This window comes from Achroia grisella, unplaced genomic scaffold (genome assembly GCF_030625045.1).
Source record: "Achroia grisella isolate CSIRO2021 unplaced genomic scaffold, CSIRO_AGI_Agris_v1 utg215, whole genome shotgun sequence".
Lineage (NCBI taxonomy): Eukaryota > Metazoa > Arthropoda > Insecta > Lepidoptera > Pyralidae > Achroia > Achroia grisella.
Window position 1 is genome coordinate 1,936,693 of NW_026712713.1, and position 25,677 is coordinate 1,962,369.

At 31.0% G+C, this 25,677-nt stretch overlaps 1 protein-coding gene across 1 annotated transcript; it reads right to left on the reverse strand.

Moving 5' to 3' along the window:
* Positions 1 to 857: 857 nt before the first annotated feature.
* LOC131842174 (hemicentin-2-like) lies at positions 858 to 23,213 on the reverse strand. The gene is made up of 25 exons (XM_059190703.1): positions 22,969 to 23,213; positions 22,017 to 22,246; positions 20,561 to 20,686; positions 20,082 to 20,171; positions 19,402 to 19,527; positions 13,818 to 13,980; positions 13,089 to 13,273; positions 12,699 to 12,780; positions 12,161 to 12,324; positions 11,285 to 11,456; positions 10,397 to 10,648; positions 10,207 to 10,279; positions 9,600 to 9,790; positions 9,205 to 9,376; positions 8,576 to 8,670; positions 7,999 to 8,152; positions 7,231 to 7,349; positions 6,528 to 6,671; positions 5,930 to 6,064; positions 5,366 to 5,478; positions 4,889 to 5,119; positions 4,260 to 4,407; positions 2,327 to 3,003; positions 2,001 to 2,177; positions 858 to 1,142 (listed from the first exon to the last, which is right to left on the reverse strand). Exons 1-25 carry the CDS (start codon positions 23,201 to 23,203, stop codon positions 858 to 860), a joined length of 4,539 nt encoding a protein of 1,512 aa, XP_059046686.1. The 5' UTR covers positions 23,204 to 23,213.
* Positions 23,214 to 25,677: the final 2,464 nt, after the last annotated feature.

Sequence of the window (25,677 nt, forward strand, 5' to 3'; positions counted from 1 at the left end):
AAAAATGCCGAAATAATCATAGTAAATTGATCCTATGCAACATTTTGCAGTTCGTTTTGTTTATGGATGTAATATAACGAATGGCACTCCTATGTTTATGAGATCATAATGTCAATGATGCGGCCTTCATCGCCCCATCTACCGTTAGTAGTCAACAGTTAAAAATAACGATTGTTTTATTTGATACATTGCGATAAATATTATTAGTAACAATATAACTAATACTTATGATCGCTGTAGCTATGATTGACATTATCGGATTTATTTGTGTTTAATATCTTTTATTTATTTGCAGATTTGTTTAAAAATGAATTTGTAGAATGAACAACTTATTTTTAATGTCTACTCTAGAGTTTCATAACAATATCAATTACAGGAGGAAGTAGGATTGTTAACAATGTGGAGTTATGACCCCATTACTCATCAGGTTGACTTTCACGAGTTTCCCCCTGGTAACCGTCATGATTAAGGTAAGGATGTGCTAAGTAACCTGCTCTCATGCTCATCTTAACATCCCCCCCTGCTAGCGTAAACCGTCAGCGCAGCAGAAAGCACCATTCATTCATCAATTCATTGCCGCATAGTGTTAAGTCCGGCAAATGTACTGTATTTTGTATTATGTGCAAGTTAAATAAATAAATAATGACCGATTCCAATCTAATCCAGTGATATGATTAATTAAGACTAAACCGAATAAATCTATCCGACAGTTCTTTTACTGATAATGACATGGATAATTCAATCTTTGAATCGGTTTTAGTTTCTACAATTGAACAACCGGATCATTAAACATAATATACATAATTATAAAAATGAAACTAATTTGTGGCATCACTAAAATTTAATAATATTGTAAATTATATGAGTACAGAATGAACAGAAATTAAAGAGACGCCATAAAGAATTCTATCGCCACTTATACTGAAATCTTTACCAAACCCAAAAGCTCGTTCAAAGTCTCGAATGTTGCAACAATAAACAAAACCTCTGCTTGGATCTTTCCAGGCTTTGTTTTCCATCCATGGGATTTTGTCACAAATATCTGGACAAAGCATGTGTTCATTTTTATTCCCTGAATTCAAGTCGGGAATATTGACTTGGATGATAGCAAGCGACTCTCTGGTTGGAGAATTTTGGACTACCTAAAAAATGAAAAATTATTTACAGAAAATATTCTTGCTAAATTAACCAAGATTACTGATAATATTATATACGGTATTTGTATTTGCTTTGATTAAGTAACTACCAAATAGTTAGGCCATCTGATACTCAACTTTATCTATATATCCTAAAAGAGATATACACTTATATAATATTCGATATTGACAACGTTTATATAATATTTTAGATATTATGTACATTTATAAATTGCACATGGGTTTTCGGACCAAATTCTGGGACTAAGGTAATACAGAAAAAAGGAGTAAAAAGAAAATATTGTGTCACAAGAAAATAATTTGCTATCGCAAATACGCACACATTGTATAATGGGACAAAAAAAAGCTTGAAAGAGAAAATAAAATGCTTTGATATAAATTCCAAACTTAAAACCACATTTATTACGCTTTTTATTTTTAACCCGTACATTACCATAACTCTTCAATAATTAACCATGTTTTTTCAATTTATTGCGTAATAGTTTAATCATGAACGAGGGAACATAATAAAAAAATTGTTAGAGTGTATATTGTATTAATTAACATAGTAGGATTTGGCACTACAACCCCTGTGCGATTTCTAAACCTACATATTAGGTAACATATAAACGTTGTGTTAATCAAATAACAAACACAAATAGGGGAATATTTCTTTTAAGGCGTAATATCTACTACCATAAACAGTAATACCGATATGAGAGGGTATGACTGTGATGGAAATGCTTATACAAATGTAATGTTTTTTAATCTACTATAGACAGGCTGTTGGATTTGTTGTGAAATTAAATTCATATACCTAAATAATAAATCATTTGTACATTTTGATAATTCATATTCACATACCTTCCATATGTATTGTGGGATGGGTTGTTCATTAGTACCATCACTTATACTTATAGAAGTATTGCCATAACTTTCACCAGGAAGTTCCAGTTGTTTTGAAGTACCAGTCCAAACCAGCAATTTATCTGACGTAGATTTGGCTAAATTTCTTACACGTTGCTCGACTTCATTCCAATTCTACATAAATAAAACGTAAGCATGTTTAGTAAAAATTTGAGAGTCACATAATTTTCAGCATTCGACAAATTTTCAATACATGTATATTATAGATATCTGTTATGACGCTGATAATTACATGATCATTATAATAAATTATAGAAACCTACCGTCCAATCACAAGTACTCCATTGGGGAATAATATTTAAGTTGGTAAAGGTGGCAATTTGTGGAAGGCCAGGTCTTACATCTTTTGAACTAAGCAATTGTCTTTTTGCAAAACAGCAACCGTCATCAGTATGGAACCGTCTACCCAATTTAAAAGATATCTCATGTATCTGATTTGAGCAATCATATAATGCATTAAAATCGTATGGCAAAGATTCGTAATTTGTCCATTTTGCATCTTTGGATTCAATACCAGCCATAGCCCAATTCAAAGTACTTTTGGTGTATAACGGAATCCGTTTTTTTTTATCCAAGCATACTTCATAAACTTCAAGAAATTCTCTTCGTGCTAAATAACCAACCTTAATTGATTCGGTTCTAGGTCCAGCACAATGCAGGCCTGTGTTTCTAAAGACAGGTTTAGCTAGGGTAGTACATTTTAAATCAGAGTATTTATAAATTTTACCATTTATATCGAAATTAGACTCGTTCACGCATCTAGCTATAACCTCCCTTGCTCGTAATACATTGAAACTTTCAGGACATGATAAAATTACGCCTTCATTTATAGGCACTCGCACATATTTATTAAATATATCATATGTTGGTAATTGGAAGTCCTCAGTTACCATTAAAGGTTGATTGCCGTAAAATTCGTCCTCAATATTTAGTAAACAATCTGAAATGTAACAACTTGATATAATTATTATTATATTAAAATTTTTAATTACATCCAGCCTCTCAGGATACCTATTTAAGAATACTGAGAGGCTGGATGTAATTAAAAATTGTAATATAATAATAAATAGTCGTTGTAGTCAAGCAATCTGAATATATAATTTAAAATAATGCTATTATTCATAATGAAAATTTATTTACCTAATATATAGATAGAATAGTTAAATGAGTACTTCTGACCTATGTAGTATCTAATTCTATATACCTACCTGCTACAACAACTGTAAATGTACGTTTAACACTGCCTACTTCATTACTAGCTACACACGTATATTGTCCCAAACTTGTAGTATCCATTTGTAAAACATAGGTTGACCCGACTTCATCTATTTTATCATCATTGTGCCACCACGATACCTGAAATTTCTTTATCTTATTATTCTGTATTATTCATTTCTACTAATATTTTATTAGAAATGCTTAATTATTTTTAATTTTTAAAATTATTGGATATTATATGTATATTCATTAAAGAGTTCCTTAGGTATTCAAATTTGTAATCAAATGTGATTTTAATTCAAAAACAATAACTTGTGAATTGTGATAACAATGATTTTGATGCACCTTTCTTATAATTTTAATTTTCTTCAATTTTTCTCATATCAGTGTCAATATTCCATTACTAATTCATTATTACTTCCAGGTCCGTTAAATTGTTGATAATTTAGAAAAAAGATTTGATTTCATATTACCATACTTGGTTGTAATATATAGACTTAAAAATATCATGACATATTTTTTAAATTTTCTCCTAAAGAATATCATTTAGTTAGTAATGAATAGAATAAATTACATACTACGCGGGCACCAGATATAAATATTTAGATTTATTCCTTACTTGAGGAGCCGGTTCTCCTTCAACTCCACAATCCATAAAAATTAATGTTCCTTCTTCATAATTGAATTCTGTTTCGACATCTTCAATAAATCTCGGAGCTAGACCAACTGTTACTTTCGTAGTAGAAGATGAAGATTCTATGAGCATAAGATAAGATAAGATAAGATAAGATAAGATAAGAGGCTGGATGTAATTAAAAATTGTAATATAATAATAAATAGTCGTTGTAGTCAAGCAATCTGAATATATAATTTAAAATAATGCTATTATTCATAATGAAAATTTATTTACCTAATATATAGATAGAATAGTTAAATGAGTACTTCTGACCTATGTAGTATCTAATTCTATATACCTACCTGCTACAACAACTGTAAATGTACGTTTAACACTGCCTACTTCATTACTAGCTACACACGTATATTGTCCCAAACTTGTAGTATCCATTTGTAAAACATAGGTTGACCCGACTTCATCTATTTTATCATCATTGTGCCACCACGATACCTGAAATTTCTTTATCTTATTATTCTGTATTATTCATTTCTACTAATATTTTATTAGAAATGCTTAATTATTTTTAATTTTTAAAATTATTGGATATTATATGTATATTCATTAAAGAGTTCCTTAGGTATTCAAATTTGTAATCAAATGTGATTTTAATTCAAAAACAATAACTTGTGAATTGTGATAACAATGATTTTGATGCACCTTTCTTATAATTTTAATTTTCTTCAATTTTTCTCATATCAGTGTCAATATTCCATTACTAATTCATTATTACTTCCAGGTCCGTTAAATTGTTGATAATTTAGAAAAAAGATTTGATTTCATATTACCATACTTGGTTGTAATATATAGACTTAAAAATATCATGACATATTTTTTAAATTTTCTCCTAAAGAATATCATTTAGTTAGTAATGAATAGAATAAATTACATACTACGCGGGCACCAGATATAAATATTTAGATTTATTCCTTACTTGAGGAGCCGGTTCTCCTTCAACTCCACAATCCATAAAAATTAATGTTCCTTCTTCATAATTGAATTCTGTTTCGACATCTTCAATAAATCTCGGAGCTAGACCAACTGTTACTTTCGTAGTAGAAGATGAAGATTCTATGAAATTACTCACACGACATGTGTACAGACCTGTATCTGCTCTTTGAGCGTTATTTATAGTTAATTCTCCAATATATATTATTCTCTCATTCTAAAATATAAAACAATGATTCAGATAATATATAATAAGTATAGGATCTATGCAGTGTCAGTGTACAGAGGTTGAGGTTTAATGGTATTATAATGGAGAAGAGCCAACAAGAGAAGAGCAGCAACTTTGGCTGCTATAATAGTTCTATAGACACAAATCCAAATACGAGTCTAAATGCGTAAAATGGAGTCCTGTTTACACTTGTATTTTAAAGTAATTACTTTGTTGATAATGGCAGTCACAAACCTTAAACCATCGCAGCATATCAACTTTATCATGAGGAATATTGCATTTAATAGGAACTGTCTCATTTTCTTTGATTACTATTGTAGATGTAGGGACTTGTTCATCAGGAGCTCCTATAACAAATTAAATACAATTTTATTTATTATCGTAATATTTAATATTAATAATAATTATCAAATTATCACGAATGTTGTAAATTAACATCTCAATTTATACGGGGAAAACGCCATATTACTTATTTAATGAGTAGGCACTACGAGAAGGGAATAAAAAAATTAAAAAGTTTTTGGAAACAAGAATATATTATTTGTTCCACAAAAATACATTCATTAATATAGAAAAATAGTGGATTTTTGTATAATGTCCTATGCACCAGCTTAAAAACAAACTGCTATCGACTGAAATAAGGGATACAGAGATATCTGCGCATACGACTTTTTTAAAAGTTGAATAGTAAAATTAAACATGACAATTTCAAAATAATGAATTAGAGGTAATTCATTATTTTGAAATTGTCATGTTTCAGAGGTGAAATGAGTGGATTTATGAATTTACTTTACTTACGTTTGACAGCCACGCGAAAGTATTTCTGATCACTGCCTAATTTGTTTTTTGCTCTGCACGTATAGTATCCACCAGAGTTGTTATCGGGATTTTTTATGACTAGAGTTCCATCTTCTTCCACATCGTACCATTCGCCTTAAGAGAAAGTATACATATAAATTTATGAATAGTAAATAATATAGTAGGAAATACTGCAAAAAATAATATATTCGGATTCGAATCAAAAGCGCATCTTGATCTGAATTTGCACGTACAAAAATACCCAAATATGTTATCGAGATTCCTTCTTAATTTTTGTAATATAGCAGAGATATATTTTTTTAAACTTGTCTTAATATTGGACTAATGTTTTATATTTATGTACGGGAATTTAATGAACTTACTATTTTCGTCTTTCGCTGTAATGAACGCGCTGAACTAACCCTGAAGAAAACTTGCGGATAAAATGGAAACAATTGTCGCTAAAGACGAAAGTTTACTAATTTATTAAATTCATAGTTATAAAATACAGCGAAGTTTTATTGTTAATACTTTAATACTGAAATATGGTACACAATTTGTATTGTATTGTATTGTTTATACTTAATGTACACATTACCTTTTGGAACGGGCAGACTACGTAGATACCATGATATTTTTGGTTTAGGGTTACCAGTAGCAATGCAGGGTACACGTAGAACTAAATCTTTCATAACAGCAGTATATACTTTGTCTGGATGTGCATTTGTTATAACAGGAGGAGCTGTAATATTACACAAGTAAATAATACAATGCCAAAATTAACAATTGATTCAAAGAACATTTCTAAAAACAAGCATGCAAGCAATTCCTGAAGCTAATCGATCCAGTTTTTGAAAGAAAAACTATCTTTTTATCATACTACTAATAGTCAAAATAATAATACCACAGATAATACAATAATTCTATATCAGCGCTTAGTAAATAGGCTGAAATTACAACAATAGACTTCAAAATCCTAGTCAAATTTGATCGTGCATTGATGTCATATTAAATACATTTTCTTATTTTCTTTTATAAGAGACATTTTTTTAGTTTCATTGAGTCCTTTGTCTATTGAAAAATGCTGCTAACTTCACTTTTATTCCATCCATTCTATTTCTTTGATGTTACTGCTCATTAGTTTAATATGAATGACGCTATAGACGTTCTAAAGGAGTTACATCAACAATATGATGGGGGATTATGTCAAGATTTGAAACTATTGTTATCTATTTAATTGTGACACATCGTTATTCAGATGATGTTTTATGTCTAGAATCAGAAAGTAATACAATGATTACCGTATACTTTAATTTCATAAGTAATATTGCCAGAGCTTCCAGTGTTATTAGCAATGCATGTGTAGAATCCACTTTGATCTTGTTGTATTGTTCTCAGAAGTAAAGTGCCTTTCTCACCCCTGCAAGTTATAATCCAATTGATTTTATTAAAGCAAGTGGTTAATTAATATAACGGGACTTAGATTTCTAGAATCTCATGAAATATTTTTAGAATAAATATGAAATGTTCAAGCGAGATTTGAACCTTCACCTACTGCATTCCATTATGCAAGATTTAGTTTATATGTGCCTATAGAGTAATATGTGTATGATAATGCATCACCCACACCAATATGTAATAATGCACCACCCACATGAATTTCTGTTCGCCCTGTGGTTGACTGGAAGAAAATGCCTCAAGGTATTAAATACGCTATGTGCACCTATGTATATGTGCATTTAAGTAATATTAATTAAATACAGTGTTACCAAAACAGAAAACAATATTATTAATATTCACCCAATAGATAAACTTAATAGAATGTTATACGTACATAACTTACTATATCTTATACTCTACGCTAAATGTTCACTAATGTGAAAAAAATGAAAATGGTTGTATGTTTCTAGTATCGGTGGTCAGGTATAAGTATCAGGAATATTTGTAATGTCCACATACTTATGTTAGTGGAATTATACAAATAATATAAACTCATTATTAATTACTAAAATGGACTTCCGCAAAATAACGCCTAAATCAATAAATAATACATAAGGAGATATACTTACTCCAATATTTTCGATCGTACTTCAGGGTTGAGGCTGTAAAATACCCACTTGATATCAGGTTTAGGATATCCTTCAGCATGACAGGGTAAACTCACATTTTTTCCCACTTTGGTGTCAATTGTGGACCTGTCAGGTATCTTGATGGTGACTGGCTCTGGAATTGTAACATGTTATAAAATAAATTTGTCAAGAATAGCCGTTTCGTATTCAAATATGTATTACATGACTAGTTTCTTAGCCCGCTACTTCGCCTGCTTCGTCATTGTCGTGTTATTTTTAGATAAACGGTCAATCTTTACGTCAAATCATATTAAGATTCACATAGCCGCTTAGTTTTAAAAAGGTAACAAAGGGATAAAGTTACTTTGGCATTTATAATATTAGTATGATGTCCATGAGAAATAAAAGGTATTGGTAAAAGCGATATACTTTTGATGATACTATTGGTAAGGTCTTAAAATTGGGTCACTTAGTGCCAGTAATTAACATTAAGAAACATTTTATAAAGTTACAATAATTTCAGTTAATAAAAGTGTTTAATAATTTGTTAAGAAATAGTAAAGAGAAAGAAAAATACCAATGTAATTAACTTGAATAGTTCTTTTAGCTATGCCGTGTTTGTTCTCCGCTACACAAGTGTAGATGCCACTGTTATCTTCTGAAGCTGTGATTCTGAAAGTAGCGTTACAAATATTAGGTTCATAACTTCATAAAATCTTTGTTGGATAAATTATTCTTGCTAATGAATTTTACAGTTGTATGTAGTTTAATACAACATAACAACTCAGTTTATATTTTTATTTCAATCATAAAAAAATATATGCGAACGTATTTTTTAACATTTCATGGATTCACACTGTGGGTTCCAGATCCCTGGAGAGTAACTTCGAGCACATTCCTTTTCACCGTCTTCCGATGCTCATTAACCCTCATTTTCACTACTAATGTTATCCTTCCAGCCAAACTAAATGTAACCAAAGTCAATAGTATTTTTTATAATGTTTTGTATTTATTTGCAACTTATACATTAATTACAAGGTAAGTCAATACTTCGTACTTACATCTTTCCTCCTCCTCTAAAGTTTCAACATATAGTTATTGTGTAAAGACAATATATAAGATTAACATTTTGTATACATAGAATAATGAATTATATGTTAACACAATACACCGCTAAAATCATGGAATTTTCTAAAGAATTGTTACCTTAAGCTATTGTCTCTGTATATTTGATGATCTTCATCAATTGCTACTGGGGTATCATCTAGTAACCAGCTAACACGAGGAGTTGGTACTCCATCGGCTGAACAAATTAGTAATGGCTTTGAACCCTTTACAGCTTGTAAGTTTCTGCTGATACTTTTTATTTCTGGTGGATCTGGTTACAAAATTAAATTTAAGTTAAAAATCATTTGGTTTTTTATGCTCGCTGAATACGATTTCCGTGATTTGTATGTATTTACAATAAAGTATATCTAAGTAGTTCTTGATGTAATATAGTAAAGTAGTATGAGTTGTTTAGTACCCTTAGCTAGGAACTAAATGGCGCTTTGTGGATTGTCCAGGGTTATTATTATTAAAAGTCTATAATAAAAACTTACAGTTTACAGTAACTTCAATATCGTGATAGTCGTCGCCAACTATATTCGTAGCAATGCATCTGTACACTCCGTTATGTGTAGGCGTTACATCCTCCAAATAAAAAGATTCAGTGTTTCGGTGTAGGTCGTACAGATTAGAGTCTTTTTTTAATATCCAAGACATTTTAGGCGTTGGTGAACCACGTGTGATCCTAGAGTGGTTTTAAAAAATATTTAATGACCTCTATCTCTACAGTGCGTAGAGGAGTATGAGGACGATGTCCGGGACAAGGTAAAGTGGTGGAGAACAAGGAAAGCTGACCCCACCGTCATCTGAGATACATAGCTGGGAAGAGAGAGATTTACCTCTTGGTCATCCTTTCTGTCGCAAAGCAGTTTGGTTTTGTAGGCTGTATTTTGGTCTGGCAGATGATATATGGCAGTGAAATTAATGAGCGTCTCGACAACCTTACATTTATAATACAATATCTGTGGTGGTATTCATACTATATTTTCAACTAGATCGACAGTTGCCCCTTTGTATTATTTAGGTTGTCAGCTTGTATACTATTCTAGTTACTGAAAAAACTTTGGCTATTATAGATCACGTTGCTTTAATAATATTTACCTGCATGATAGTTTAATACTTCGACCTTTCAGCACATTAATTTTAGGCGTCCCTTTACTAATAACGGGTTTTTCTGCGAAATAAAAATGAGTATTTAATGAAACGCTGTTAACAATTATTATAACGTATTTTCTCAAGTATTATTTGCACTCAAAATACAATATTATATTGTTATATTGTTAATATTTACCGAGGCCAGTAATTCTCACATGGAAATTTGTAACATTTCTCTCAAATTCATTTCTGACTTCGCACATGTACCTTCCTTGTAAGTGTGGTTCCATGTTTTTAATAGTAAGAATTGAATTCTCTTCAGATATTTCTGTATTTTTGCCATCACTATGTATTTCTTCTCCGTTTGCATACCATGTTATAGTCGCAGGTGGATTTGCATCTACTTTGCAACTGACTGTACCATCTCTTTTGTATTCTATATCCAAATCTAATTCAAGAATAATAATATACTTTTAATTATATACATCCTACTGTTTATTGTAAAATTGTACATTATTTAAGAATAAAAAATAAATTTGTATATTTTTTCTATTACCTATTAAAAGTTATGGCTAAGTATTAAAATTATAGTAAAAAAAATAATATATACGAAGTATATTAAAAATAATCTAAGATTTGGTAGTTAATATATGATTGAAGAATTTCAATTTTACATTTTTTTATATATATTCAGTTTAATTTTTGTCATTTCAGATACTTCTGGCTTATACTCTTTGCTGTATGTAATGTGAAGCTATTTCGGAATTCAAGTAGGTATTGTTCTGTTGTCCAATTTTTTATACAATACTATGAATTGTTGGTGACTTCTATTTTGATTGCCTACTAATAGTGTTGTAATTAGAACCTCAAAATAGATCAGAGGTAAAGATACAAAGAATGCAGGCTCCTTTCCGTTATTAATTTCCATGTGGCCTGTAAAATATTGCTGTTACTTTCTAACTCATTAGCTTTTATGTTTTCTCTGTGCGCCACTACAGACTTATTATTTTATGTTCTCTTTACCTCTGTTCTCAGTTTTCCTTCTTTATTTATAAAAGTAGAATTATTTGTATAATAACGTTACCTTTGGGAATCTCTATCATATCAAAATAGTACATCATTATTGTTTTAATTTCTATCTCTTTACTATTTACTACACCATCGATACTTGCTTTGCATCTATATGTCACATTTTCGTTGATCTTGTCTATTTCCAATGTGCTTATGTAGTCATATGGAGGCTCCAGTACAGTTGTCTAAAATTAAGTAATTATAAATAAAAAATCTAAAGAACAGACCAAGTTCTGCTTGTTTGGGTCTAGATAGCAATAGTGCTATCTATTTACTTGTACTATTTCATATATATTTAATTTAATTAAATTTTAATTAGAATATAAATGCTTGTATTTTATGAGTATCGGCTTCAGATCGGTACATAATGAGGAAAAGGCTAAACCTCTAATCCAAAAAGGCCGTAGTTCTTTATTTGATCATTATTATGATTAGTTACTAAGGACTAAGGCATCATGCTTTCGCAGCTTGTAATTGCACTATAATATCACTTCAAATGGAAACATAGCGTAAAAATGATGCTGTTTCGTAACAGACATAAATATGACCGAAATGTTCACGACGCAAATTTGTTCAGTACTATACATATTAATTTGTAGCAAATTATACAGAAGTAATGTAAACAGAAAAAATCATATAGAAAACTAGGGAAAAAGCTGAACCACTATTATTAAGAAACGAAGAAATCTGAAAATAAGGTTTTCACTTTTCATACCAAATTGATAACGTCATCGTATAATTTCTGAATTTATTAATAATTTTCAAATTTCCACTTTGCTTTGGAACCGTTGTTTAGGTTCATGTATAATAAATTATAACTTACTACTACTTATTTAAACACATTATAACTTAACTATAACTAATGTTAAATATAGGATTAAACACTTACTTTACTTTCTAGGACTGCAAATGAAATTGCATTTTCCCAAATAATTTCTGGTTGTGGATATCCATGTACTTTACAGGTTATTTTTAAAGATTCGCCATAGTCAGCACTTAGTTCATTTCCATCCAAAATAGTTACGGTAGGAGGCGAATTTTCAGGGCTAGGATCTAATGTATATAAAACAATGCATATTAGAATCTGACTGAATGATATCCATAATACAATGCAGCCTTCTCCATCCTAAATATTACAGCTATGCCAAATTTTATGTGGTTTGAGTGGATAAATCCTTGAAGCGTGAAATTCTAGCAAACAAACCAACTCAATTTAATACGTTAAGACTAACGATGAAAAGCTTTGTATATAAATAGATTGATATTATTATGTATATCAAACTTAGCCCTAATTATCAATTCGTAAAATGAATAGTAATTATTTATTTCAGCAATTCAGTATGTACATATATGAGAAGTAAACTACGGTATAATAACAGCAACTTGAGTTATATCTTTCATGGGTTAAAATAATATATATTAATTACCTAATTCAGGTTTTTGTGGTTCTATAGGCGTTATACCAAATCTTTTTATTGTCTTGTTCGTTTTTGGATCGTAGGCCAGTATCTGAAAGATGAATAAATTTATAGCAATTTAAAAAATATACCTAATATATATATATCTTTGGATGCACCAAAATTCTACGTCAACAACTTTAATCCCCGTGGGATATTTATAGATATTCTCAATTCTCGATGTCATGGGGACAGCGACTGAACCACATTTCACTAATATAGTTTTGAATACAACATAGCGAAACTACCGCTGTACCTCTCGTGTAGATTTTGTTTGTGTTCAGTGTTTTCATCATCAGAGATTAACCTAAAAGACTTAATATAAAAATATTTATATTTATTATCCAAAAGATTACTAACCCCAACTTTAAATATAGTATTTGGCGGCACAAAAGGTTCCGATGTATAGAATTTATTTTTAATGTTAATTGGTTTTACAGGCTTTTCCAAAATAATGTTATCATCTAAATCCACGATTATTATCTTCTTTAATTCAGTATGGTCATCGTCCGTCTTAAGTGCAATCGACAAGTAAGATTTTGTATCTGTAATTTATAATTGAAAAATTTCTTCACATATAGTTACTGTTACACTTGCGTATTTGTTACATTGTTAATACACGATTAACACATTCGAATGGCGGTAGTTAAACAAACTGTCTACAATAAGATCGATATACTCCAGTGAACTCGTGACCACAACTAGTTCAACCTATTTAAAACATCGACAAATCTATATACCTTATTTAGCATAAAGTTATTCGTGTTAAGACCCGATTACCTAATATTAAAATATGACTGAAAATGTGGACAATATTTCTCGTTTATGAAACAAACAAACATGAACAAGTTTAAAGTATATTATTAGCATTACTGCCCAACCGTCAACAGTCCGTTGCGACTGTCCGTATAGACATGAACAGTGAACAGTAAGATGGTAACAGGATGGTTATGTGATACCCTTAAAATTTTCTCTGCATTGCCATTGAAGTATTACGCATCCGCACCTTGAAAACAGCTTACAAAACAAGCTTTTAGGTGATTAAAATTTCTATGATGTCCTACCTCGGTATTTCATAATTCATTTTACCTGCTATAGGTTTAATAGTGGTAGCAACAAGTGAAGTCGGTTGAAACACAGAGAAACCATGTTGAAAGTTAATTTTAGAGGCGGCCATAACTACGACGCTTGTTTCTGACTTACTACCAACTTCAGCGATGTACTTGCCAGGCATGGAGGGCGTTTTAAATATCTAAAACAATATAGTTAGATAAATATTCAATAAGAATAATATAAGATCAAACGAACTTCTAGAAGTGAAGTTCGATCATTATTATATGAGTCGCTTCATTCGAAGATATAATAACTAGGTAGTTTCCTTAACCTACAAGCAACGTGACGCACGGTTTAGAGAATGTATTTTTTTTTTTTTTTGTCTACCCTACGATACCTTCTTTATTCTCTGTAGCACTAACGTTCTTCATTCCGTTTAGAGATCTTATTACTATTTCCTTAATCTTGCAAAAAAAGGGTTGGGAGAGGAGGGCCTTTATATCTTCGAATGAAGCGACTCATATAATAATGATCGAACTTCACTTCTAGAAGTTCGTTTGATCTTATATTATATTTCGTCGCTTCATTCTTCAGATATAATAACTAGGTAGATTTTCAGAGAATAATATTTTTGCAAGAATAAATAAGAATATTGAGTGAGATGGAAATAAAAAAAAAACACAAACAATTTACCTCGTGATTTTTTAATTATTAATCATTATAGACACAAGGTACATTATTATGTATATATAATAATATTGTATCCGAATATTTTAAATAAACATAATTATATTATTTCTAATAGTTATTAGTGAGATAAATGATCATAACTGATTACAAACCGATCTAGCAAACTGGCCATCATTTGTGTTCATAATATCTAATTTATAAAATTTAACAAATGTATGTGTGTTTGTCCATCCCGCGGCCCTGCGTATCGTGTCGATGTTTACACCGGCTGCACTGGCCGTGGATGTGGACGCATGACGCGTACTGTGTGCAGTAAATAGAGATACATCAACCCCACTATCTGACAACACTGACTTTATCCATCTACTAATAGTTTGCGAGGTGGCAGCTCTATAAGGTCTTTTGGTCGTTAATATTAGACGTTGATCATTACAACGTCGTAGATTTTTAGTATACGCTACGTAATCTAAGACCGCTGTGGCTGGACAAATTTTTAAATTCTCTTTAAAAAATGGTAAGAATAATATTGGCTGTTCTCGGCCTGGGGCCGACGTTTTTATAATATCCGTTATATTTATTCTAACACCATTATGTAGAGTTTGAATGTTATCTAAGCTTATTAATGATAATGTCTGAACTCTCTGTCCTGTACATAAAGCCAATAGTGTAACTAATTTTTTTGTAAAATTACATAAATCAATATCAGTATGTGGGTACCATACTGATATATAGTCTAGCACAATCTGTGGGTTCCAGGTGTGAGAATACTTGGGCTTACTGGGTTTAAGCTTATATGCTCCTTTAAGAAGACGTTTTATAGATTCGTCTGATCCGGTATTATTTGATAATAATAATGAGAGAGCCGATCTATGTGTGTTGAGTGTGCAATAACTAGCTCCTTTTTTAAACTCACGAGTTAAAAAAGTTAATGTGTTTTTAACTGAAGCATGAAAGTAATTTATATTATTGACCTGACAGAATTGCCACCAAAGTTTGTAACTTACACTATACTGTTTCTTTGTGTTGTCAGACAGCGATGCCAACATTAGATCTATTGCGTCGGAAGGAATATCCCGAGTCAGGAACGCCATCCTGAGAGAGTCGCTGCACCCAGCGTAAGCTGTTTGTGTAGGCGATGTGGGGTTTGATTCCTGGAATCGGATTTTAGAAAATTATCTTTAGGTGTAAAGTAAATAATTTTGGAGACTAAAAGGCTTTTTAATAGTGGGAACCACGGCTGTGCAGGCCAGTTAGGAAAGACTAAGATACCATGCCCCTTATCATTAATAATTTTATGTAGACACCTTAATATTAAACAAAAAGGTGGAAATGCATAAAAGAATTTGTCTTTCCAGGAAATTGTGAATGCATCGACACACAACGCATCTGGGTCTGGGAACCACGAAATATAAACATCGCATTTGGCGTTAGTACGAGAAGCGAATAGATCTATTTCTGGTTGGCCAAAATAACTGGTTATTGTTTGAAAGGTTTCTATCGATAGACCCCATTCGGTATCAGAATTTACTCTCCTTGATTCGAAGTCAGCTTCTTTGTTTTCCTTAGTATTAATGTAAGAACCATATAACATAATATTTCGCTTCTCGCACCATTGCCATATTTGCCTCGACAAATCGTTAAGGTGGGGATATTGTATACCCCCATTCGGTTAACGTAACTCAATGCGGTAGTGTTGTCAATTCGTAGCAAAATAGTACAATTAATGTTTTCCTTGGCTATAGTTTTTAGTGCAAAATAAACCGCTAGCAGTTCTAAGTAATTAATGTGACATTGTAATTCGTCCTTTTTCCAAGTCCCATGTACTCGCGTTTGGTTACAATACGCTCCCCAACCTGTTTTAGAGGCGTCTGTAAAAATTTCTAAAGCATAGCTAGGTGCTTTTATATCATTAAATGTATGTTGTATATTTTCTTTCCACCAATTGAGATCATCATACACATTTATAGGAAAATTAATGACTGAGTCATAATCATTATTTTTTAACAACATGAGATATTTCTGTCTTTCTAATTGTTTTGTATATACCCAGCCGTATTTAACGGCTGGACAAGCTGCTACAAGGACGCCAATGAGTTGAGAAAATTCCCTAATGGTACATGTAACTACTGAATAATATTTTAATAATAATTGTGTTATTTTGATACGTTTTTCATCTGGTAATGAAATTGTTAAGTATACTGAATCAAATAAAAATCCTAAAAATCTGCATTGTTTTCTAGGTACTAATGAGCTTTTTTCAAAGTTAATAACGAAACCAAGGCTAGATAGCAAATCTAGTGTGTTTTTGACATTATTTTTACACTCATCATAGTCAGACCCTATACAAAGACAATCATCGAGGTATATCACAGATTGATGACCGAGGTTTCGTAAAAATTTAACTACCTCCCTCATAATTTTTGTAAATATCCTAGGTGCTATTGAGAGGCCATATGGCATGGCATTAAATTCATAGATGATTATCTGTGAATCAATCCCTTCAAATTGGAAACGTAAAAATTTACGAAATTGGATATTTACCGGAACCAATAAATACGCTTCCTTAAGATCTATAGTCGCTAGATAACAATCTTTCGATATTAACTTAGAAGCTGTCCTGTAGTCCTCCATTTTAAAGTGTGACTTGACTACATATTTGTTTAAGGACTTAAGGTTTAAAATAAATCTTTTTCCCCCATTAGGCTTTGGAGCTAAAAATATTTTAGATAAAAATTGGTCATCTGAAGAGTGACATATTGACACGGCACCTAAACTTGTGAGATTATCTATAGCTAATTTCATATCTTGTTTTTCTGAATCTGGCCAAGACGAAATGGGTGCATTTAATTGAGTAACAGTTTTCTCGAAGGGAATATCTATGCCTTCGCTTATCCATTTAAGGACTAAACTATTAGAAGTTATTTTACGCCATTGACTATAATAAAATTTTAGCCTACCGGCATGTACCTGATTTATACTCGGCGAGGTACTCCGCGAGTCTTGGATGGCAGTGGTTTCAATTGAGGACCTCCGGGTTGAACTGGTGGCCGTTGACTTGTCCGCCGTAGTCCTCCGCGCCCCCCCCTGTTCGACGAGTAACGAGGAGGGCCCTGCCAGTTTCCCTGGTTATTAGGCCGAGTTGATGGTATTTGTGTTTGCAGTGGTGGGGCTTTTGGGGCGTTTGGGGCCTTCTTTATATGTTGACTTTGTTTAGCAATTGCTTTGGACGCCTTAATTTTCTCAGATAATTTACTGCCAAATAGTAAATCATCTCTCTCTGAGGCTTGTATTAATTGTAAAAATGACTTGTCCAGACCAGGAGATATAAATTTTATTCTACTCTCTGTATTTTGAAAATGAAGATCGGACAAGACACGACAACCATCGCTAATGAATTTAATTGCGTCAACCTTATTACTGGTTTCGGACAACAATATATTGAGTCCTCTATTTATGGCTGTGATACCAACTCCTAATTGTTGTTGGGATGCCAAAATTTTCTTATCCCGGAACCTACCAGTTTCGGGTAAAGCGGCTAAAATTTCCGGATTTAATGTTGGCGCTTTTAAAAGGGGACAATTTTCAGGAATAAGGTAATCTTTAATTAATTTCTCGCGAACATCTTTACTTAACCCCTTTTTTAATAAAGGTGTCCAAATTTTTGCTAAACAATCGTGTATTTTTTCCCCGTAATCCGGGGAGTCATTAGTAATCTCCCCTAAGGCTATTAAAATATCTGGATCAACCTCCTGTATAGAGCAATTGGCTTGTATTGCTTCCGAGGATTTCTCCGGTTCAGCTTCCGTTGATATGACGGTGGATGGTTGCGGTACGATCGAATCCGCAGGATATTCTTTATCCGGCTCCACCACCAACGGAAATATTTCCACTGGCTCTGGTTCTTCCTCACAGGGAGATTCAACCATCGGGAATGACTCATCCTCTGGATCTGTCATTAAAACCAGACAAGTATTAATTATGTATTATTATAGAAATAAATATTTATTTCTAAGAAAAATAACCATTGTGTTGTCATCGCGGACAACCTCTTGGTTGAATAATTTCTATATTGTGTAGTACACAAATAAAATTGTTGTACTTTAGTGTATATATGCCGTTGTGTTATCATCGCGGATAACCTCCAGGCTTTTTAATATTAGAATTAGGCATCATCACCTTCGTGTTACCATCGCGGGCAACCTCCAGGCACCTAATTTAATTAACGAATGATCGTCTAGTATTTTTTATAATTAAAATTAGACATAGTCACTTTCGTGTTACCATCTCGGGCAACCTCCCAGTTATCTAATTTTTATAAATTTTTGTGGGTAAAAATTATATATTGATAATGTACTTACTTTGTTCTGGTACTGAAGGAGATTCTGATGAACTACTTGCACCAATTAAACGTTTTTGCTTCTTTTGAATTTTCCGTATTTTCTTACTATAATAATTAATTTTCTCTTCAGCCGATCGTTTCGGCATATTTATAATATTTTAATTAAAAATTTTTTATTAAAAATAATATTAATTTACAAATATTACTAACTAAAATATTGCAATAAACGAAGTAAAAATGATAATGTACGTATGATTATTATGATATTTTAAGCTAAAAGAACACGTCCGTCCGTTGCCGCGCACGAAAAAGGAATGAAGAACGTTAGTGCTACAGAGAATAAAGAAGGTATCGTAGGGTAGACAAAAAAAAAAAAAAATACATTCTCTAAACCGTGCGTCACGTTGCTTGTAGGTTAAGGAAACTACCTAGTTATTATATCTGAAGAATGAAGCGACGAAATATAATAAGAAGGTGATCGCTAAAAACTGACACATAAACAAAAATATAGTCTATAGATGTATTTTTATGACAGATTTTTATAAAATTAACAAAGTTAGAAACTTGATGATTTTGAAAATGCTTACTTACCGTTACTTCGGATACGTTAACAATAGGATCAGAGTTAATTGTTCCATCTGGGTTCGTTACTTTTCCTTTAGGTTCTTTACCTGATATAATTATACTCGAACCATTAGTTTTATGATCCAGCTCGTACTATAAACAGAAACAAGAATTATTTATTACGAATATATGTTCTCTGAACATGTATTCGGTAATAAATCAACAAACGCGACATATACAAGTATAACATATAAAATAAGTTATCGTAATACAATACAATTCAAAATCCAAAACAAAAAAAATACAAAACATCAAATTATAAAAAAATACAATAAAATATAATAGAAGAACAATAAATAGATAAAAGAAACAAACGGGAATTTGGAAATATAACACACATTCATTACTTAATACATTTGTGTTGTTTTGTTTAATTCCGCTACCAATTTTATCACCATATTCGTTGTTATTTAGCAACTTTAGTTTTTTAGTTTTCAATTATAATAATAATAATATTTGTAAATGATTTTGGGTACATATAAGATATTATTCAAAAACAAACTAATACCACCAATCGTGTAACTATTTATGTATTGTTATCCTAATTGCATTGTTATCTAAATTATTAGCATGGAAACCGAATGGTAATAATGATACAGCGTCATGATACAGACGAACACATTATTTAATTATAACAATTTTCTTACCTCAAACGTATGACCATATCCAGGTTTAAATTTTTTATCAACAATTTTTGTTTTTCTGCTCTCAACTGTATCTGCTATATATTTCATAATCTGTAAGGTGTGCAAAATAATTATAATAAAAGAAAAGTTAAATAATTTTTTTCTACATACAGATTATTTATTTATTGCTATATGACATACCTAACTATAGAGCAAATAGATGGTCATACAATGTATTAATTTTTATTATTGACATTATTAACTAATACAATTTGGGGATGATTAAAATATTATATATTAATATATAAATGAAACTGTGAAAGTAAATTAATTCAAATATATTTTAAATACTCATTAATTACCAATTACTTATCACTTCAAGAAAAATTCATATTATATAGGTACATAACAATGAATCCTTTGTGGGTATGTCTTTTTAAAGAAATATAATATTTTTACTTCTATTTAATAATAGATAATATTTAATCAGTTCATTTTACCTCTCCAATTTCTGTTTTTCTCATGTGAAATACTCTTCCCGATGTGGCAGTAGCAAGTACGTCGTATACTTTATATTTGGGATCATCGTAATTATTATCACATCCTTCAGTTAATAGAAATACAACCTGTAAATGAATAACAGGAAACAACATATGAAAGCGTAGCGGTTTTTGTATTGATTGCCGCATGCATGCTTATGTAAAATGTGAACACTATAACTATCAGATGGCAATTGTAAGTAGCTTTGACGTGGTCTAGTGTTTTGAGTAGTCATGGTCACTAAAATGTCCAGACTTGTGGCGGCGTGGTGGGCCGGGTCATTGGGCTCCCTAAAATATGGTCGACCGCAGTGATGGCTGGCTCATCCGTCATACTTGTGAACGGGTGCTGCTTGTAGGGACTGGTCTGCTCTAATCACTATGACTGATTTCCTCTTATTAATTGTTTAACCAGTTGGTTATATATTCAATATTTTTTCTATTTGAGTATTTAATTGAATTAGTGCTAATTGGTGGTTTGTATTCACATACTTAAACTTAAAAATGTAAAGTAATAGTAAAATTATTTAAAAGAGCAACACGCAAGTTTCTTGCTCGTTTTTCTTGTGATGAGACAGCTTTCCGAACGAGCGGTAGATTAAAAAAATGTAATGACTATTCAAAAGTGCTTCAATGTAAGTTTATTTGAATAAACGATTTTCTATCCTATTCTATTCTAATACTTATAAAAGTAAATTGAATAAACGTTAAGCAACATTATAAATGTTCAAACATTTATAATGTTGTTTAAGGTTATACATTATTACAACAATTTACAAACATTATACAAAGATTCTCACTATGAATAAGTAAAATATAGGTATATCCACTGGCTGACCCCGCAAACGTTGTTTAGCCATGTAAATTAAAATCGCTATTAAAAATATGTAGGTGTTAGTATAAAAATTTTGCGTTGTATGTATTATTTAACGCCAAATAACTTTATACTGTTTTAAGTTGACGCGGTCATTATTTATAAGTATAATTAGTAAATCACGGGGAACTCAACAGAAATAAAACGTGGTCCCGTGATTAACTAATTATACTTACAAATAAATTTATTATTATTTAAATTTATAATTAAAAAGAAATTGTTAGGGGCGGAGGACCCTTATCACTAAGGGGTGTGAAGAATAGATAGAATGTACTGTACATATAAAGTCAAGCCGTTTCGGAGGATTATGGTAACTAACACGAGAATTTTATGTATGTATAAGATAAAAATGTTAAAAATCAAGACTGCGTTTTTTTTACCATAACTTTATTTTATGTTGTTATAAAAAAAAACAGAGAGACTATATTGTAGTACATAATAGGTACCTACTTATAGAGTTACGACAACTATTTAGTTGTGGGTGCTCATTATTAACTTGTCACTTATTCACATCAATCTAAATTATATATTGCCCATAATTACCTGCGTTTGTTTGCTTATAGCTAAACTCTTAATTCGTTCTAACTTATTAAAGTCTTTCGCAGCAGCGTCTGTGAAAACGTAAAAATAAGAGCCAGGCAAACTTGTTTTAAGCCCCAATTCAATTCCTGTCATAGAATATTCTGGACAATCTCCACCTCCACCTACAGGAATAGAATTTAAATGACTTTTGAAAACGGTTTCATCTTTTGTGTCAATTAACAATGATGTATCTGAAACAAGTAAAATTAGATTAAAAATAAGAACAACAGTTGATAAAAAGGTGAAATTTCTTCTTCTACTAGTAAATAATTAGATGATCTTCAATAGTATGAACAAGTCATCATGAATTATACCTGAAAACCATCATAACTTACAGTTTCCACAAAGGTACACAGATAAACACGTTAAACTTAATATAACATTTCTCTAATTTGATTGAAGATTAAAAAAAAAGTAAAATTAATCTATTTCTTGACTTCCAAGAAGTACTCTTGAAAATGATTGATCATTGCCGTTGTAATTTATTTAGCTTATTTTTAACATATAGACGTTTAACATATTATCAGTTTTTATTGTACAATTTAATTTATCTAGAGTGACCTTCATCGGAGTGACTGATATCTCACTCTAGACATCCACTAATTCTAGATCTGATGAAGTCTAATAATTTTATAACAAGTCCATTGTTGTTTTAGTTATCGAACTATGTTTATTATTTTTATTTGAAGCAATTATCGGATATTTTATTACTTTATTCTATAAAATATGTATTTAGTTCTACTGCTATTTACACTTCAATTAATATTTCTTCGTTATACCAATGTCTTCCTTTTTACCATTCTTATCATCTTGTTATCCCTGACATAATGTTAGTATTAGTCCAAACATACATATTCGTTTATAAATAATCGTTCTGCGGTTTCGTATGAAAATACTTTTATTAGGTACTTACCCGGATCATTGAATGTTATGAGAATGAAATTTTCTACGTGTGATTCTGCCGACTTTACTACAGTATCAAACACTCTATGTACTTCTAACTTCACTTGTTCTATATCATCAGACATCGATCCCGTATCATCAATTATAAACGTTACACTACTTTTACCACTTTGCCCTTGTATAGTTAAAATATTTAAAAGAAATATAAAAAATAATAAAGAATATTTTCTAGTTTTGAATATCATTATGAACTTGTATTTGTTACTAAATGTTTTGGCGTTCTGTCAAGACACAAAATTCTATTGTACTTGTATATAAGTGTAGTGTACATATATGTACGTTAATGTAACAGGAATATAGAAATAATGGATAATTTAATACATTCCCGGAATATTTAATTAAGTATTATACAATATATATAATCTGGGCCGTTAATAATAATAATATAAAAATAAACAAACATAACAATATTATAATGTTGCACAAAAATACTGTTCTGTTGTAGCGAATTATTAATATTGACATGTTAGAATAATATCAGTAAATATAAATTGGCCAATCTTGGAGACGTTGGTGAACAAAAGTTAAATACATACTAATTTAATATAGACAGACATATATAAAATGTATATATTTTTTTAAATAATATAATTTTATTTTTAATAATATAAATAATGTAGAATTATTTTTTGATAAGCATGGAGTAGGGAAATCCATTCCCTTCTATAGTCCCATTAATCTTCAAATAAGCGGCAATGTCAGTAACACATCATCCATATCAAGTAACGAAGACAAAATATTTAAACACTGTACCTAAAACTTTAAAAAATACACGTATACCTTAAAAAAGTAATCTCCGTAAATACCTCAGTATTAATTTAGCTTACAAGCAGCTTGCTTTACAAAGCTTACCACTGGGACACAACTTAATAGCTGTGTTTCACTTAAATAGTGGAGTTAAGGCACTGCAGTTATAAAACATGGAGGTATAATATTTTAGTTCTCCCGAATGGCAACATACGAGTTATATCACGGACATCACATGTAAACGTGATGACCGTACTATTCATGTATATAGGTAACGGTTACTTACTATTAGGTCGGCTTGTTTGCTATTGGGGTGCACACAATAGTAATTGGTGGTGGTGCTGAATATATCATAATGAAATTTGATATGAAGATACATCTTAATACAAATACAGACATTATATTACATATCTCAAAAATAAACTGGGAGGGGGGGGGGAATGGGGGGGGGGGGGCGCGCTTTGTAAATAGGCGACGAAATTTGCGCTGATGAACAGTGTCTATAACTTAAACAAAATCTGGTAACATATTTTTGGGACATTTCTCGAAATTCCAATTTTAGTAATATTCCAATAACATGTTGACACTATCATTTGACCCGTAGATAAGCATGTAATATATATATATTTAGAATGTGGCTATCGGATTTCCCCTATATTGTTTATAACTACGTCTGCATTCTCATAACTGTATATTAGTGCCATCACATTTCTTAGTATCAAATTCAAGTTAAAAATATCTTTATATATATATAGTATATATCTATTACAGAATCTTATGATATGTCAAAGCTATCGTTATTTCAGAATGATTTCGAGATGAGAACAACTGACAAGAAACCCAGCTCGTATTCTTTTTAAATAAATGTTGTGCATGTTTATAATACAGATTCATTTTTAAATTAAATATTGGGAGAATAGAGAGACCACCAGCATATGTTATTGCAAAAGCAAAAAGTCTGCTATAGTTAGTACAATCGGAATGCAAAAACGCATCGGTCTGTCTTTTTATTTCTTCAACACTACTTTACTTTAATCTAAGATTGTAATATATATAGCTGTTAGACATACTTTTTTATACTTCTAAGGAATATATTGAATATTTACTCGATATTAAAGTGAAGATGAAAATATCTTTGTTTATGTAGGTCTATTACAGACTCTTAGGATATGTACCTATCGTCAGTTCGGAGCACTTTCGAGCCAAGAAGAACTGACAAGAAACTCAGCTCTTATTATTTAAAAGTGAGCTGAACATGTTTACTTGAAAAAAGATTATGATTATGAGTTTCTATAGTCAAGTGGCTTGATTTGTAAGCTTAATTCCAGTTGGAAGATAAATTATGATAGTGATATTATGATGATATGATAGGAGATACGGAGTCATGATAGCTTAGTCCTAAGAAATGGCAACGCTTGAGGTGTACAGTTATCACATGGCGAACAATTGTTTGTGGTGCTTTTTATGTGTTTTAGTATAGGTTACCATAGACTAGGTACCATATACAGATAGACTGAAAGTTGTTTACAATTATATTAAAAGGAATATCCGTATGGAATAATCATGTTTTTCAGGTTTCTAAGCATAGTTTTGCTTTCAGCCACTGGAAGATGTTCCATTTTAAAACTCGCTGTAATGGCAATATTTTTTTATATTATATTCGTGGTAAATGCTACATTATTGCACGTACGAAAATAAGTGAATAGTGTTTTAATTCTTATGGCAATAGCGTCTACTTTTGAAGCAACGGCAAGTATACCAATGTATATTCAGATATTACAATTTATAGGCATAATTACGAATTTCGCACAATAGAGACTTTGTTTTCTACTTTGCTATCTCGATTTAGTAATTTCCTATGGGTCATTTCCGCTGGTTCAAAAATTACTTAAGGACCATAATATTCGTTATT